This window comes from Leptodactylus fuscus, chromosome 5 (assembly GCF_031893055.1).
Source record: "Leptodactylus fuscus isolate aLepFus1 chromosome 5, aLepFus1.hap2, whole genome shotgun sequence".
NCBI classification, from domain to species: domain Eukaryota; kingdom Metazoa; phylum Chordata; class Amphibia; order Anura; family Leptodactylidae; genus Leptodactylus; species Leptodactylus fuscus.
The window spans coordinates 125,202,152-125,220,185 of record NC_134269.1 but is presented as its reverse complement, the minus strand read 5'-3'; the positions used below and the strand labels follow the sequence as shown (position 1 = coordinate 125,220,185).

At 40.4% G+C, this 18,034-nt stretch overlaps 1 protein-coding gene across 1 annotated transcript in view; it reads right to left on the bottom strand.

Annotated features, from left to right (window-relative positions):
• The window catches only part of PANX2 (pannexin 2), a 31,597-nt gene extending 14,553 nt beyond the window's left edge, over positions 1-17,044 (bottom strand). The window contains exons 1-2 of the mRNA XM_075274185.1: positions 16,735-17,044; positions 16,111-16,424 (exon numbers count right to left, since the gene is read on the bottom strand). Coding sequence (XP_075130286.1) covers positions 16,111-16,336 — 226 coding nt within the window. The 5' untranslated portion in view covers positions 16,337-16,424; positions 16,735-17,044. The remainder of the gene's footprint in view (positions 1-16,110; positions 16,425-16,734) is intronic.
• Between the last annotated feature and the right edge of the window lie 990 nt (positions 17,045-18,034).

The following is an 18,034-nucleotide window of genomic DNA, read 5'->3' as shown; positions in this document are numbered from 1 at the left end:
AGAGCCTGGCAGATTCTGAGGAGTGCAGGCACTGGATGTCCAAGAGGAAAAATGTGAGTTTAGGTATATAGTTACATAGCAGGGATAGGAGCTGCTCTGTATCCCGTGTAGCAGTGGATATGATCCAATAGTAGCAACTGTTAAGAAGCCACAAGAAGAATCCACCTAGGGGTGTACCTTGAGGGGGTGCAGTCGCACCAGGGCCCAGGAGCCTTAAGGGGCCCATAAGCACTGGCATCAGTATTCATATTGCAGTTTCCATCTGGCCCATAAGCCAAGGAAACCCACAGATTACCGTAACCACACTAAGGATGATTAAACTGCTTAGCTCCCATAGCCATCACTATTAAGAATGAGGAATGAGGGTAGAGATGAGGTAGGGTGCCCTGGGCAAAAGATTGCATCGGGGCCCCCAAGACTTTAGTTACGCCACTGAATTCACCCATTTCTTACCATAGAAACATCCAAACTCCTTATTGTTGCCTTGATTTACTGTCACCCCCTACAAATCAGTCTTCCTCTCACTAAATTCTATTCTCTACGCTCTATCCTCAGTTTAACAATAAGACTCATCTCGCAGTCTAAACGGTACACCAATGCTTCCAGTCTATGCCAGTGACTGCACAGGTTGCATATTCAGCTCATCAACCTCATCCAGCTAAAAAATGCACCAAATATACACCACTTTCTTCATTTTTCCGATCTGCTTGTCACTTTTTAGAAAAGTGGGAGGGGTATCCTGAAGATCAAGGTGGGTCGTAGATGCCTCAAACCAACAAAACGCATGTCTTAATACCCCCTCCCACATTACTGGTTCTTTCTTGTCATGCTGTGATGCAATTTTATGTTGTTAAAGTCTTAGAAATAGAGATGAGCGAGTAGTATTCGATCGAGTTGGTATTCGATCGAATACTATGGTATTCGAAATACTCGTACTCGATTGAGTACCACTCGCTATTCAAATGGAAAAGTTCGATGCACAACCAGCATTGATTGGCCGAATGCTATACAGTCGGCCAATCAACGCTGGTTCTGGCCGCTTGTAATGCAGGCATGCGCAGTCGGCTCTGCCCAGGCCCGATGCCTGGCAGAGTGAATTCAGAGCTGAAAGATGCCACGGTGACGCAGCACGGAGAAGACTTCTCGGAGGATCCAGCCCGACCCTCACTCGTGGACTTGGTAAGTATAATTTGATCGAATGTTGCCTACCCCTGAAACGAGCATTTTCCCCCTATAGACTATAATAGGGTTCGATATTCGATTCAAGTAGTCAAATATTGAGGAGCTACTCGAAATGAATATCGAATCTTGAACATTTTACTGTTCTCTCATCTCTACTTAGAAACATTTTCTGTGAGATATTATGGTACGTTGTCACTGAGTTTTTCGCAAATATTTTTGAATTCATTTTCTCCATTTAACTCCTTGTCAAAAAACTGAATCTCACTAAATAAAAAAGTGTCTTGCCACATTGCATCCTGCCGCACTGAATAGGGTTAATTAGTGGTAGTTTGGGATGGTAAATGGGCTCCACTGTGAGAAATACACATGGGATTTTGTCAATGTGTATTTTATTCCTGTACTTTTACAAATCTGTGCTGGTGAAATTGTGTTGAATTGCTGCATGACAGGAAAAACAATGCACCAAAAACAGTGCTGACCCTGCAAAAGGTAGCAACAGGCAGATGAATCCCATTGAATGTAGCTAATGAATGTGAGAACCTATAGGAGTTCAAAACTGCAAGTATGACAAAACCCCAAGATTCAACCTTCTACTGCAGACTCCTAACCCAAATTTTCACTTAAAGAAATTGCCATAAATGTCTGATAGATGTCCTACCTCTGGGACCCTCATGTAACTCCAGAAGCGGAATCCTATTCCTCTTTACTATTTACTAGTAGAGAAGAAAGTGAGTGGTTTCCTCATCTACTATACACTTCAACTGCATTAGTACCGTACAGACTCCGATGCAGTCAATGTGTAACTTGTATTGCGGCCGCCATCCCCTCTACTCCCCCATTCCTCCCGCTAGCTACATCTCTCAGTAACATTATTTCTTGTATACATTAGATTATAAACTCTTAGGACTGGGTTGTATGTTGTTATGTTTGCCAGTAGACTTTCCTGAACAATATAGATGTGATCCAGGGAGATATCTGATCACCAGATCTGGAATCAGAAAAGAGTTTGCACACTCCCCCCACATAAATTATAATTCTCCAGGAGTTCACTTTGCTTTCTTCTAGATATTTGGTTGCAGTGGCTCTCAATTTAGGACAATGGTGGACTGGTCCAAATGCCTGCAGCAAGTTCTATGGTCTTTATTGGGCCTGCGAGTCTTTGTTTAATTTATGAAAGGGCCATTAATATTCTATATACAATGTTGCTTATTGCTATTCCAGTGAAAAATCTAATTTTGTCTAGATTCCATCTTACACAAAGGAACTTGACTCAGCTGCTGATCCACTCTATATATTACATAATTACATATATCTACATAGTTAATATGGTTGAAAAAAACCTTATGTCCATTAAGTTCAACCAAGGGATGAGAAATGGCAGTGTGCCCTCACTGCTACATAACATACAACCTAAAATTATATTGACGAGTAGGTCAAGAAAACCCACAAAATACAGTAAACACAGGGGGGGGGGTGTTTATATAAAAATAGGAAACATACACTCTTCAATATTGAAATTGCAACACTAAGAAGGAAAGCTCTTGGAATTATGGAAATCACAGGATTGATAGACGTGAATGTGACGTGATAGATGTTAATGATATGAAAATTATAAAAGAAATGGCAAAATATTCGTAACATCTGAAATTATACTGTAGCAAGTATGAGTGCCACAAGAAGAAATACATGCACTTTCAAGCCTTGTCATGCTATCAATGAGACTTAATGGTTGTATGAGGAATGTTATGCTCTGCTAAATACACTTGTGCACAAAATCATCAAGATTAGCTGGCTGCAGGCAGCTCCCTTTGCAATAGCTGACCAATGGCATCCCAAATGTGCTCGATGGGACTCAAGTTCAGAGAGGTTGAAGGCCATGGCAGCATGTTTTCCAAGTAGACTGCTCACAGTAGTACAAGCAAAATGTGGCCTGCTGTTTTCTTGCTGAAAAATGGCTCCTGGGACACTGAAGAAACCACAGGTTCTACAACCAAATCAATGTAACACTGAGCTAGAAGAAATGAAGACTAGAATGGTACTAGAGTGCCAGCCCAGACCATAATCCTGGGAGCAGGACCAGTGTGACATTCCCTTGTGAAGGCCTCTTGATGGCGTTGTCCACATAATCTTCACATCAATCTTCAGCTATTATTGTATCTGAGACAATAGTGAGACTCATCAGTGAAGAAGATTTATTTCAGCTTCCATTGCTTTCATGCTGTAAACCATGATAGTCTTTGAGGGCAGTTGCATGAAGTTAAAGGAACACCTGTAGCTAGATGTCTGGCGCATAGCTTTATGTTGTGCCAATGTCTTCTGATGGTTTGTGTTAACACTATTTGCTGCCCTACGCTTGGGATATGAAGTCTAGTTTGACCTGCAACACAAAATGGATCACTAGAGATGAGCGAGTACTGTTCGGATCAGCCAATCCGAACAGCACGCTCCATAGAAATGAATGGATGCACCTGGTACTTCCGCTTTGACGTCGGCCGGCCGCTTAGCTTGCCGGCTACGTCCATCCATTTCTATGCGAGCGTGCTGTTCGGATCGGCTGATCCGAACAGTACTCGCTCATCTCTAATCACTACATGTTATTCTTCCAATAATATAGATTGCCTCTGTGCACCTCTTGCTGTTCCCCCAACCTCCGGGACAATGGGATGTTGAACGGTGCTTACATTTTGACTTAGGTACATATCAATCTGCCGGAGTGATAAACCAACATCACTCAAGTACAAGGATTGTGTCCCTCTCAGTTATAACAGGTTATAACTGGTATGTCGACAAACAGGAGACACTACACAATCATCCCACACTACTTGATCCAATTTTAAGATTTAATGTGGCTTACAATATATGCTACAGAATGGAGGTAGGTGCTTGAAAATGTGATTATTTGCAGATCTTAGTGACACCTGCTACATCCTTAGTTTGCATAACCGTATGACTTGTACTTCTTGGTGTTGCAATTTCAATGTTGAGGAGGTGAACTATGAGAATATGGGCATCTAAAATATGTAAAGTGACAAACTGAGTAAAAAAAAAAGTCAGAATTTTATAATTATTTAGAATGTAATTTATGAAAATATAGGCTAAAAAAACATTCTTAAAGTGAATAGCCACCTGTTATTTGTAATCTAAATAAGTTAAAAACTTGGGTCTGCATAATTTCTACCAAGATGTGAATAACTGTTTCTTGGTAACATTCTTAGGATGGACTTGTGGGAGTAGCCAAGCAGTGCTGCTCTAAATTGTGTCAGTTGTTTTGGCAATTTGGTATGATGGGAATCACGTTAAGGCAGTACTTCAGAGCGCCAAGTAGAGGCAGCCAGTAACAGAGCTTAGAATCACACCCCTTGCCTGACACCACCCTCCTAAACCTAAATAGGCATCAAAATAACAGCATTAATTGCTCAGGCATGGTGGGGGCTAGAGAAACATTTCCAACTGTTGCAGAATCAGTGGATGCAAAAAGCTGGACATGTTGGCGGTGGTGATCAGTTAAGCAATATTGCTTTTGCTTGGAGAAGGGATAGGACACATGGCATTACATGGCACCCTTTCAAAAGAATATGTTCTGAGTCTTCCAGACTGGCAGTTCTCAACTCAATGTATGTTTACCTTAGGAGGTAAGGAGCAGACATTGGAGTCGGGTTCCCCTATCATGGTGAAAGCATAGTATTTTGAAATGTTTTTTTAAAACATCGATTGATATGATTTTATCACAAACCTGCGATTATAATAAGTTAATATAACTAACTGTATCGCTCTGTCTTCAACAATGTAAACAGAGATCCATCTGTAGAGGAAGAACTAAGAATGGCTCCTGCTGTGTGAGGATAAGTTCTGATACTGTGAATAATTTCCTGTGCAGATTTGTCCTTAAAATCCACATACGTTACAAGCTGCATTTACCCCAAGACTGGGTTCACACAGGGTTTTTTGGTCTGGAAACTGAGGCGGAGGCCGCCTCAGTTTCCGGACCAAAAAATTGGAGGCTGCATACAGCCTCAAAATCCTGACCAAAATACCCTGTGTGGACTCAGCCTAATGCACTCCAAAAACCTTGTATAAGGGTGTGTTTTTTAAAGGGAGTCTGTCAGCTCAAAATTTCACATAAAGATAAACACAGTACCTTGTACGTCTGGAGATAAGATTTTCCAAACTTCGGCTCCGTTCTCACGGAGTAACGCGCTGCTCATTTAGACACATATACACGTGTCAGAGCTCGGCGCTTCTAAACAGATCCCATAGACTTCAATGTGTGCCGGCTTATGCGTGTAACACATTGAAATCAATGGGAGGCTTTGTAACCCATTGATTTCAATGTGTATCGCGCGTGAGCCAGCACACATTGAAGTCTATGGGATCTGTTTTGAAGCGCCGCGCTCTGACACGTGTATACATGTCTAAATGAGCGGCACGTTACTCTGTGAGAACGGGGCCTTCCATTTCTTTTATTGCAGAGGACCTTACCATGGATGAGAAATTCTGACTTTTATAAATATGTAAATTAAGTGAAAAAGGCTTTAGGGGAGTGTAATCTGCATCTTGGGCTTTGGAGAGCACTGCAGATTAACACTTTATCTCAAGCCCTGTAATGTACTATGTTTATCTTTATATGCAATTTACAACCGACAGTCGAGACACGTAGATGTGAACCAGGCCTGGCATTGCTTGAGAAAGGCTTGTGTATATAAGCTGAAGTTTTGATAATAAAGTATCCTCTCCTTTTTTCACCATATTTTTGGGCGTGCAGCATACAAAATCTTTCTTTTCAGTATTCAGTACTTCAGCCATGAGAAATGCAGAATTTTACTTCCAAGCAACATACTGCATTATTATTATTTTTTAACCCCTTAACATGCTATTTCATCAAATCATTATGTCGCCATTACAGTATTATGTTCCAATGCGATCACCTGTCAAGGATGGCTGTAATACACAGCTGCACTCTTGCATTGGGTGCCTCGATCAAGCCTGGTATTAGAACTGTACAAACCAGGGATCCCCTTGTAGCTGTGATCACAGCCTTAGCGACATGATCTCTCGTGCTGACAATACTAGATTGATTCAAAATGGAGAGCTGAAGAACCCTTGAAATTTTTTGTATCCTGAAGGCCAAAAACGGTCTTGTCCTGATAGGTTTAAACAAGCAATTTAATTCTGCAGAGTTCCAAAATGGTTGATAGCATTGCATCATGAAGCACTGTGTTATCTGAGAGGGAAGCATTAGACTGGATGTCATTCTCAAGGTCATATGCAGCCTGTGTATGTAGCCTTGCCATTGTACTACTTTTTCTGCAGTTGCAGGGGAACATATATGTTTTAAATGTGCATAAATAAAAACTTTTTGTAGATTTATAATAAATCTTAGCTTGTTATACATACAACATTGGGGTTTACTGATACTTACATTTGATAAACTACACATACATATGTATAAAACCAGTTAAAATAATCAGTGCTGCAAATACCTTATTTATTACCATTATCATTTAAAGGGGTTGTCCAGTATTAGACCAAAACTGAGAAACAAATATTATTGTTTGTATAATAAAAAGTTACACAATTTTTCAATATACCTTCTGTACCAATTCCTCACGGTTTTCTATTTTTTTTTGCCATTTATTGGTACGCTATGTATGTTATGCAACATAAACTGCACTTCTTTCCACTCCCTATTTACCCCTGCATGGTTATTTTTTGCTGCTTTATAAAGTCAGTGGAAGGTTTGTATTTTGGCACAAATAAATTGGTTTCCCCACATAGCACTTCCCATTCTGATAGTGTCTCAATTTCAGATATTACTAGATTAGTCTTCTCCCAAACTGTGGGTTGTGACCTCTCGGGGGAGGGGGGGATGTGACAATTGCCAGGGAGTTGCAAGCCATCAGTGGTAATTGGACTGCGCAGTGCTATGCTACAGTCCCAATATGGCTGCTGATATAAATCTCCAACCAAATTGGTAGCAGATCACTGCACAGCCTACAACTGTAGGCCCAGAGTAGATGAGTAAAAATAAACAGTTATCCTCTCCTCTCATGCGTGTTCACTGTTGTCACGGTGTCCTCTTTAGGGTTCTATTAGATTCTGGCTCACAACGCTGACATCATGCGGGGTCATTTTGACCCTTTTGCTATTTATTTTTCTTATGACTTTTAAAATTTTAACAAAAGAATTCTGAGATTTTTGTGACTTTTATGTATTCACGGTAGTGTATATTTTAGGACACAAAAATGAACTGTAATTTTTTTTCAGGGGCCCAGATTTTACTGTTAATACCTATAAGTATCAAAGGGGTCAATTTGACCCCATACTTAAAAGTAGTAGTAGGCAATACACCTAACATTATAGAGTACAGGAAATCACAATGCTTCTACCTAGTTGTAGAGTATAAATGTACTTTTGCATATCAGGGATGATTCATCATTTTGTTTTGTCTAAACGTTTCTGAACATGTTTGATCCATGTCTCTACTAGCATTTTTTGTCTGCACTTCAGTAGTAAGCAGCACTTTTCTCTCAGCATGTTTCATGCGGAAACCGAGTGGAAACCACACGGACCCCATTATAGTCTATGGGGTCCGCGGGTTTCCTTAGGTAACCACTTTTTAATGCGTATAGGTTTCCCCAAGCAGACTTCCTGAGCGAAAACCTGAACGCAGATGTGAACCAGGCCTTACAAGTCACTTTTTGCAACGTATATTTGAAGTATGAGTAGGCTGACCATGTAAAAGGAAAAGGTCTTTAAACTGCAGTATTTGATCTCAACACTGTTCCTACTAAATATAAATAGATGTTGTATTGGCAAAAAAAGAGTTACTTTTACTCTAGAGTCAGTACTTTTGAATGCGCGTCAAAATGACCCCTAGTGGTAGTTACAGGTATTATAAAACATGCGGTAGTCCTAGTGTTAAAAAAACGTGACTATGTCTGTGACAGATGCCTCCACCTCTGGAATATGGTGGGAATGAAAGGTATCAAACTTGTTCCAAACTTGTTTAGGACTATTGGATAAAGAAGAAATGAAAGCGATGCAATAGGCCTATCTTAGTGACAAGCCTTCAATTTTTAAAGGATGGATAACTCCTTTAGAGTGTTGTTACGTTATCTTAGTATTGATAACCAATATTTGGGATAGATCAACAATTAGACATCAGTGAGGGTGCAAGAACTGGGATTTCTGCTGATCAGCTGTTTGAAAGGACCTCGGCATTTACGTGAGCCCTGTGACTCCTTCACTATATACATTGCAAACCATCCATTTTATAGCGACCAAGCGATATAATTACAGCTTGTAATAACAAATTAGATCATCAGTAACATGTTGAGGAGTTCACTGAGGGATCTCCACTCCATCTTCATGACAACGGTTGGGGAAAAAATGATACCCCAACCACTGTCTCCTATGTAAAGCTAACAGATCTCTTGCAGCAGAGACTAGCGCTCATCTTTCCTGCATAGAGAATTCAGTACTGGACTTCCACAGACAGCAAAGATGAGTACTGATCTCTGCTCCTAGAGGTATATTAGCTTTATATAGGAGACAGCGGTCAGGGAATCAGGCTTTGCCCAACCACTGTCATGAATCTATGGCTATCTTCAACTGCCTGCGGGTCCCCCTACCAATCTGTTACCAGTTAACCTCTGTGACCATGATCATTACACCCCTGCACACAGGTCCTTCATTCTTAGCCTCACTGACATACACCATTATTAGGGGGTTGTAACACTCACTCACTGTTATACAAACGAAGAATTGAAGCACTCCTTTGCATAGAAAATGTTGTTTAATATTAATAGAAGTGGCGGACACTGCTTTCAGCGCTACTCCTGAAACTTCTCACCTGCATATTACACGAGGAGACTACTCCCACAAAGTGGATTTCTTGAAAAAGCATGAATTACTACTGACTGACTTCACATCTATAATCATCTATTACATGCACTGTCTAACATTGCCATAGAGTCTGACAACGACAGTATTGCCGAAAACGTTTACTTCTACTCTGTAAATTATCAATATTAAACACTTTATACGGAAAGGAGTGCTTCAATTCTTCATTTGCATATTATGGTTTGGACCCTATTGGAGCAGCCACTAAGTAATTCCTACCTCGAGTGCTGCAATAAAAGCATACATAACTCACTCACTGTTGTTCTCTGCTATCAGCCATTATCAGAGGACTGAATATACACATATACAGTAACCCCTCACTGTTGGTTTCTATTTTCAGACATTATCAGCAGATTGTATATATTTATTTCTACAGCGATTGCTCATTGTTGTTTTTCAGTTCATTAATTTCAATTCCCACATTTTAGCCAAACCATGTTAAATAACCCAACTCTAATGATCTTCCTTTAATGAGATCAGTATCTTCAGGAAGTTATGAACAAGCTTGCCACATCTACTCACAGTTGAATGTCCAAATATTTTAGCAAAATATATGTCAACCAAACAGAGAAGACACACTCTTGCTGTGACGTTGTCATTCTTGGTAATGAAATATTTAAGGCTTCTAATTTACATATATTGGACCACATTTATTACTTCTTTTATGGCAAGGCTTATGTGTAGGGGCATTTTATTGTGTGGAGGGGCACTAAGGGAGTATTATACTGTGTGGGGCCACTAAGAGGGCATTATACTGTGACATGAAACCTGTATGGGTGAAACATGTCAGAGATGCTAAGTTCTCCTAATTTTTAATAGTGTTCTTTTTCTCCCTTTGGTTATATTATTGAACAATAGCCCTGCTGTGCCCTAGCCGGCAGATGCACATTGGTTGATAGTGAGTGAATCTTTTTTTCCTTATATAATTTACTAGTTGCAAAATACATGTATTATACTAACCCAGATGATAGTAGATTTGCCACATTAGGTGTTTCACAAGTGTATGATACTTACTACCTTAGGAGGGAGGGCTGAAAATTTTAGAATCTGGACCCCTTACTCTAGGCATTATTTTGAACACAGACAAATTTATCGCAGCATGAACCATCTGCATCACAAAATCCCAAGTATGCCCCTGCTAATATTAAATTTGGAAATTAGACTCAGAGTAGCCAGGAAAACAATAAATTTGTGAAATGCAGTGTTCCCCTTCTGCAATTTGAATACCTAAGATGTCCTGAGTTAGATGTATTGTACGTAAAGAAAGGTTCAATTCAAAATATTGTGGTCATAACATTAAAAAATCTTAAAAGGGCCAACAAAGTAACATTTCCTTTTACCTGTGTCGTTGGTTGGAAGCAAAACCCATGAGAGCAAATTGGGACCTAATGCCAAATGCCGTTGCATTGGCATGGCAAAGGACCATTATGCTCAAAGTCTGGGATAGCATGACTACATCATTACAGATCTTTTTGTATTTTGGTATATTGGCATATTTATTGCACTGGTGATATTGACTCTAGACACCCAAGCTTGCATAAAGCTCACTTGATCATAATATTTAACTTTCTGCAGATGAAGGACCACGTGTGCAGCTATAATTTTTCAGAAAAGCTTGCCATTCATGTCACTTAATGATCTTGAATTTGAAGAAAACCCATTGGTGCCAGATAATCCTTTGGTATACCATTTTATGCTACCCTGAAATTTGGCATCAACAACCTGTCAGGGAGAAGCAACTTGGGACTGCTTGTACTCTGTGGCCTTTGCTACTTTTGCTTCTCCATACAATACAGAATAAAAATTCTTAAATGCTCCAAAAATCTGTTCTCCGTTTGATCCCATGATGTAAGGTATACTGTATATGATCTATAGCTGTTTCCTTGCCTGCAAGACAACTGCACTTAAAGAGGACCTTTCATCACTTCCACTAAATCTAGTCCTTGGCATCTGATAATATGCACAACTCCACTGATGTCAACACAGTTGGAATTTTGTCTGTAGTCCCCACCATTCCTGAGAAATCAGTGAAGTTCTTTTTTGGCTCTGTACAGTCAGGAAGGTGGTGTCATGCAAGAGCAGGCAAAGGTGTGATTCAGAGCTCCATTCAGAGGCAGCCAGTGACAGGGTTGGTTAACATCTGCGTTGGTATTCTGTGTTCGGGGAGACCCCCCCCCTCCCCTGAACGAAATACCAAACGTAATTGCAAGCACTGTGCAGTAAAAGCACACTGATCGCCATAGACTATAATCTCCGCACAGAACATGCGGACAGGAAAGTAGTTCACAATCTACTTTCCTGTCTGCATGATTTCTGTGGGCAGCGTGCAGCAAGCACACGGACCCCATTGTAGTCTATGGGGTCTGTGTGCTTTTACTGCACAGTGCTTGCAATTGCGTTTGGTATTCCGTTCAGGGGGGGGTCCCCATGCGGATTACCAAACGCAGATGTGAATAAAGAGTCAGAGCTCAGACTCATCCCTTGCTTGTATTTGTCTGACACTGCCCATCTGACAGTAAATTGTCTATATAACACAAGCAGAAAGACCCGGCTTCGCACGGGTAGATTTCATTTTTTGTTCATGTAGTGGGCCCATACGAGTTGCCCATTTTTGCACTGGTGTATTTTGTATGTCTTTTGTGTGTGTCCATATGCGTCATGTTATCATTTGTATTTCAGTTTGGATATCAGTGAAAAACCTGTTAGGGATACCTGGAATAAAGCTGTGTGAATGTGACCTTGAGTAACAGTGTCATCCACAGCTCCCTGTCCCTTTAAAGCTGACCTACAGCTGTGAAGAAAAATGGCTGGTTTACTATAGAAACTTGGAGTAAAGCTCGGATTTGTGATACTGTGTGCTGAGCTATGTATCTAATCCTCTGACGTGTGATACTGTATGCTGAGCTGTGTATCTAATCTTCCAAGGTGTGATACTGTGCGCTGAGCTGTGTATCTAATCCTCCGAGGTGTGATACTGTGCGCTGAGCTATGTATCTAATCCACCGAAGTGTGTTACTGTGTGCTGAGTTGTGTATCTAATCCCCTGAGGTGTGATACTGTGTGCTGAGCTGTGTATCTAACCCTCCGAGGTGTGATACTGTGCGCTGAGCTATGTATCTAATCCACCGAAGTGTGTTACTGTGTGTTGTGCCGTGTATCTAATCCTCCGAAGTGTGATACTGTGTGCTGAGCTGTGTATCTAACCCTACGAGGTGTGATACTGTGTGCTGAGCTGTGTATCTAATCCTCCGAAGTGTGATACTGTGTGCTGAGCTGTGTATCTAATCCTCCGACGTGTGATATTGTATGTTGAGCTGTGTATCTCATTCTCCGAGGTGTGATACTGTGTGCTGAACTGTGTATCTAATCCTCCGAAGTGTGATACTGTGTGCTGAGCTGTGTATCTAATCCTCCGACGTGTGATATTGTATGTTGAGCTGTGTATCTCATTCTCCGAGGTGTGATACTGTGTGCTGAGCTGTGTATCTAATCCTCCGAGGTGTGATACTGTGTGCTGAGCTGTGTATCTAATCCTCCGAGGTGTGATACTGTGTGCTGAGCTGTGTATCTAATCCTCCGAGGTGTGATACTGTGTGCTGAGCTGTGTATCTAATTCTCCGAGGTGTGATACTGTGTTCTGAGCTGTATATCTAATGCTTCGATGTGTGATATTGTGTGTTGAGCTGTGTATCTCATTCTCCAAGGTGTGATACTGTGTGCTGAGCTGTGTATCTAATCCTCCGAGGTGTGATACTGTGTGCTGAGCTGTGTATCTAATCCTCCGAAGTGTGATACTGTGTGCTGATCTGTGTATCTAATCCTCCGACGTGTGATATTGTGTGTTGAGCTGTGTATCTCATTCTCCGAGGTGTGATACTGTGTGCTGAGCTGTGTATCTAATCCTCCGAGGTGTGATACTGTGTGCTGAGCTGTGTATCTAATCCTCCGAGGTGTGATACTGTGTGCTGAGCTGTGTATCTAATCCTCCGAGGTGTGATACTATGTGCTGAGCTGTGCATCCAAATCTCCAATTGGTGATACTGTGTGCTGAGCGGGGTATTCAATCCTCCGACGTGTGATACTGTGTGCTGAGCTGTATATCTAATGCTCCGATGTGTGATGGTGTCTGCTGAGCTTTGTATCTAATTCTCCGAGGTGTGATACTGTGTTCTGAGCTGTATATCTAATGCTCTGATGTGTGATGGTGTCTGCTGAGCTGTGTATCTAATCCTCTGAGGTGTGATACTGTGTGCTGAGCTGTATATCTAATCCTCCGAGGTGTGATACTGTGTTCTGAGCTCTATATCTAATGCTCCAATGTGTGATGGTGTCTGCTGAGCTGTGTATCTAATCCTTTGATGTGTGATACTGTGCGCTGAGCTGTGTATCTAATCCTCTGATGTGTGTATCTCAGTTTGGATATCAGTGTTGGATATCAGTGCTGGATACACCTTGGGGCTCGGTCTAAAACCTTCCCAGACACCTCATGTATCTGTGTGCCAAATTTTGTGAATATCGGTCCAGTTGTTTGGTTGCACATAGAGGACAGACAGAAACTCATTTTTATATACTGTACATAAGAGATATGAGGCACCAAAAAGGGCTGGAGAAAAAAATTCCAACTGTGCCAGAATCAGTGGAGCAGCAGCTATTGACTGATACAAAGAAATTACTTGGTCCAAGTAGTAAAAGGTTCAAGTTCGCGTTTGCTAAAATCAACACTTGAACTTCTTTTTGCATCTTCTGTAAGAAGTTTGTCATTTTGATGCCTTTTCCTTCTTTAATCTTGTTCTATGTTTAATCAAAACTCCCCTTATTACACATCTATATGCTTCCCAGATATCCAGGGGTTCACATCTACCATATTACTTGACTAAAAAAAAGACTTCTCTTCATAGTTCTGTTCTTACTGACTGGTATTATAACAGAGAGTCATTGCATTTCCAAGACAGATTTACTCATCTATTTTTGTGTATAGATCCATGGCTATCAACACATGATCTGAACTGTATTGTCTCTAGAACCCTAACTAGCAATGACAAACTTTATTGAGGGAGAAACAAATAGTCTATACAAGAAAAAGTATCATTTGTATAAGATAGTTCCAGTTACCCAAATATAATGTACACCATTAGATTATAGTGTTGCTATAGCTTCAGGTAATTCAAGAACATAGATATTTTTTAGGAATAAATTCTTTTACATTAAAAAGAAAACAATGGTTATCTCTTCTGGAGCCTGCCATTTGTAAGGATTGCCAAAAGTCAATAGTCAATAGCAGCATATGGCTGTTGTATTCAAGATTGCAGTGGTGAAGATTCAGAATCTGGCAATGCACATGTCAGCTGATTAAAGTTATTACTGTGATTATTGAAGAAACAATGAAAAATCAGCAGCTGACATTGCAAACTTGTATGTTTAGACTGGGCAGTTTCTATTCTTCATTACCAAGGTCATTTCATTACTTTTAAACACTAAAATTGTCACTATTGTTATTTGCAGAGAAAAATGCTCCTTGTATCAGGCTGTTTTCTTTTTTCTTTCTTTTTTTAAAATCTTTATTTAATGTATAAGTGGTAGATACATGCACAAAAACAGTAAAGATCAATTTGTTTTCAAGCCCCCTTTCTTCATAAGTTGATTTCACTCTGAAATCTCTGCTATATCCATCTCAGGACAGTCAAATGTCCATAGAAAGCTTTAAAAAGGGGAGGGGCAAATAAGAAGGGAGAGAGGCACAAGAATTTAAAGCAGCTAAATGGACTGTGATAGAAATTTCCGCAGTGTTTTATTAACATCAGTACAGGTAAGGGCTCGTTCACATCTGCGCCCAGTCTCTGTTCTGCAGGTTTCCGTTTCCTGCACAAAACAGAGCAGGAGACGGAAACCTGTAGGACTCTTTCATACCCATTCATTTGAATGGGTGAGAAAGCTGTCCGGCCGTGAGCGGCGGTGAGCGTTTTATGCTCTCTGCCGCGAAACCGTTTTTTAAAATCCGGACACAGAGTCGGACATGCAGTACTCTGTGTCCAGTTTTAAACAAACGGTTTCGCGGCGGGGAGCATAAAACGCTCATGGCCGGACCCGGTCTGTGGTTTCCATCTTCTTGCATGCACAAGACGGAAACCACAGAACAGAGACCCGAACGCAGGTGTGAACCTAGCGTAAGTATTTCTCTATATAGCCCTGCATGATCATGGAGCTGTTTCTGAGTGAGAGAGAAAGTTAGGAGACAGATTCTCCCATACTTACTGTGTGCAGTGTATAGAGAACTGCAAACTAGAGCTAGATCTTGAAGAGGGGAAAACTGGTAAATAATGCATAATAGAGGTTATATAATGGCCATACAGCATTACTCCTCATGTACACACAGAAATGTACTCTGAAAAGTCACCTCCATAACAGTTATGCTTTAAATGTTTTGATCCAAATAAAATGCTTACCTAGTGAGGTAGATTACTCAAATGGGGACAAAGTGCAGTATTTGGATGTACCAATAAATCAGATTCAAGCTTTCATTTTTCAGAGAGCCTTTTATGAAATGAAAGCTACAAGCTGATTGGTTGCTGTGGACAACTGTTCTGCTTTTCCCTTACCCCAGTTTTATAAATCTACCCCCGTTTGTCTAGAAGGATCCTAATCCAAACATATTTTTAGGTGACGTAACCTCTAAAGATGGGTAAACAGATTGTGTAAGAGCATGAAATCCTGGTATTCTAAAATTTCTTATTTAATAATCTTAACCCCATTTCTGCACATAAGTCTGCCACTGGCCCATTGAAGTACCAACCACACATTCAACAAGGAATGCACCAATTCATCCAGTCTACATGACAAAATGTAAAAATCAATAGCAAATGAGAAATTGACTGTGGTGGTTTGTTTAGGCCTTTGACATATACTACCGTATCGGACTACTGCATTCAAACCATACACTTCTTTATGAAAGGAGGCAAATTAAAATGTCAAGGATTTAAAAGTGTCCTGAAAGGGCAGACTGCATGTATGACATCACATTTGACTTACCAGCAAAGTTTTTTGTGAAGACCAAGGTTACAAGGAGTATGGGAATAAGAACTGTGCCAATAGTAACCACTCGGTCAAAAGGCAGTTCCAGTTTCAACTGGACCATAAGAGCTGCCAAAGATCCAACTTTGTCATCCTGCTGCCCCGGCAGGATCAATTCTTTCAGTTTCTCTCCAGCTAGCAAAGCAGTAGCCATGTCTGGATGGTTATCAATGATATGTTGCATAAGCGTTTGTGATTTTGATTGGAGGCTTTGCTTTTATGTGTTCTCACCAGCTACTGAGGTAACTGCTGTTGGTTCTGAGAAGTCCAGTCTGTATAAAGATACATGTAGAACATATAAATATTCTAGCACTTGTTTAACTTCAAAAATGTACGTAATGAATTCATAGAAACTGCTATCATCTAGTTATATTGTGCATATAGGGGTCCTTGTGATGTATAAGGATACCGAAGAAAGACAAAATAAAAGCAAATGAAAGGCATACATTCTAATTAAGACTTTAGTCATTAGAAGCAACATCTGCAGTCAGCTGCAGTGCCTCTGAAGTGCACTGGTGCTAAATAGTTAACAGAAATCTTTTATGAATATACATTTATATACGCAGATATATTTATATTTACCTGCTGAATATCCCCTGAGTTTCAGATAGGTGATGTGCAGGAAAGCTGCCATCTACAGATTTCAAGCAGATTGAAAACTTACATTGCATGTCCCTGCAAGCCGGCAAATGTTCAAATGAGGATGAGTGAAGTGAGATTGTCATTCGCCTGGGAAGCTGTCCCTAATGCTGCAAGAGAGCTGGAATTTTCTCATCTGCAATCTCAGTGCATCCTGATTAAATAGAGAAAGCAGATACTCATGGACGAAGGATTGGTAGTGAATAGGTATCCTTGTCAGCCATATGAACAGAGAAGAAAAGATACATTGCAATTCCATTTACTGCAGGCTACAGAAAGGAGGCGGGGTCTCTTCCTGTGGTAAAGCATTACAAGCCTCACTGCTCTATGCAACAATATGTGTTCTCTCTTCCTCCTAGAGACAGGATCAGATAGGCTATTCCGTTAATATTTGACGTAGATTTTTGCTTGTTCTTTAATTCCTGATGTCTACAACACATTTGAAATCAGCATCCGCTCTCGCTCTGCAGCCTTTCTAGAAATGTGTATCTTGTAGAGAATGTACATGTAGCATTTTATTACATACAGAGAATTTGGTGGAAATAGTGTATGAATAATATTGCTAGCATTATATAGATTATTAATAAACAGTATTTTTGTGTACATGTGCCAGTGCTATAAACAGGAATATCTAAATAATGTACAACATATGTGAATTAAGACATGTAATCTATTCAGATTATATAATCCACGTCCTTGAAATGGGAAGCAGACCCTTTAGTGTCATAGTACATATAGCCTAAGACAATTAACCTCTTCAAGACGCAGACTAAAAGTACCTCCGTGACCAGGCCTCATTTTTCAAATCTGAAGTGTCACTTTATATGGCAATTAGAGTTGAGCGAGTACTGTTCGGATCAGCCGATCCGAACAGCACGCACGCATTGAAATGAATGGAAGCACCTGGTGCTTCCGATTTGACGGCAGCCGGCCGCTTAACCCCCCCCCCCCCCCCCCCGCGTGCCGGCTGCGTGCATTGATTTCAATGCGTGCATGCTGTTCGGATCGGCTGATCCGAACAGTACTCGCTCAACTCTAATGGCAATAGCTTTGAGACTATTTAACTTACATAAGTGATTTTGAGATTGTTTTTTCGTGACATATTGTTCTTCATGTTAGGGGTGAATATTAATCAATATTTTTATATATATTTATAAAAAATAGGAATTTTGATGGAAATTTGGAAAAAAAAATCTCAATTTTCAAAATGTGAAATGCTCTGCTTTCTAAACAGATAGTCATA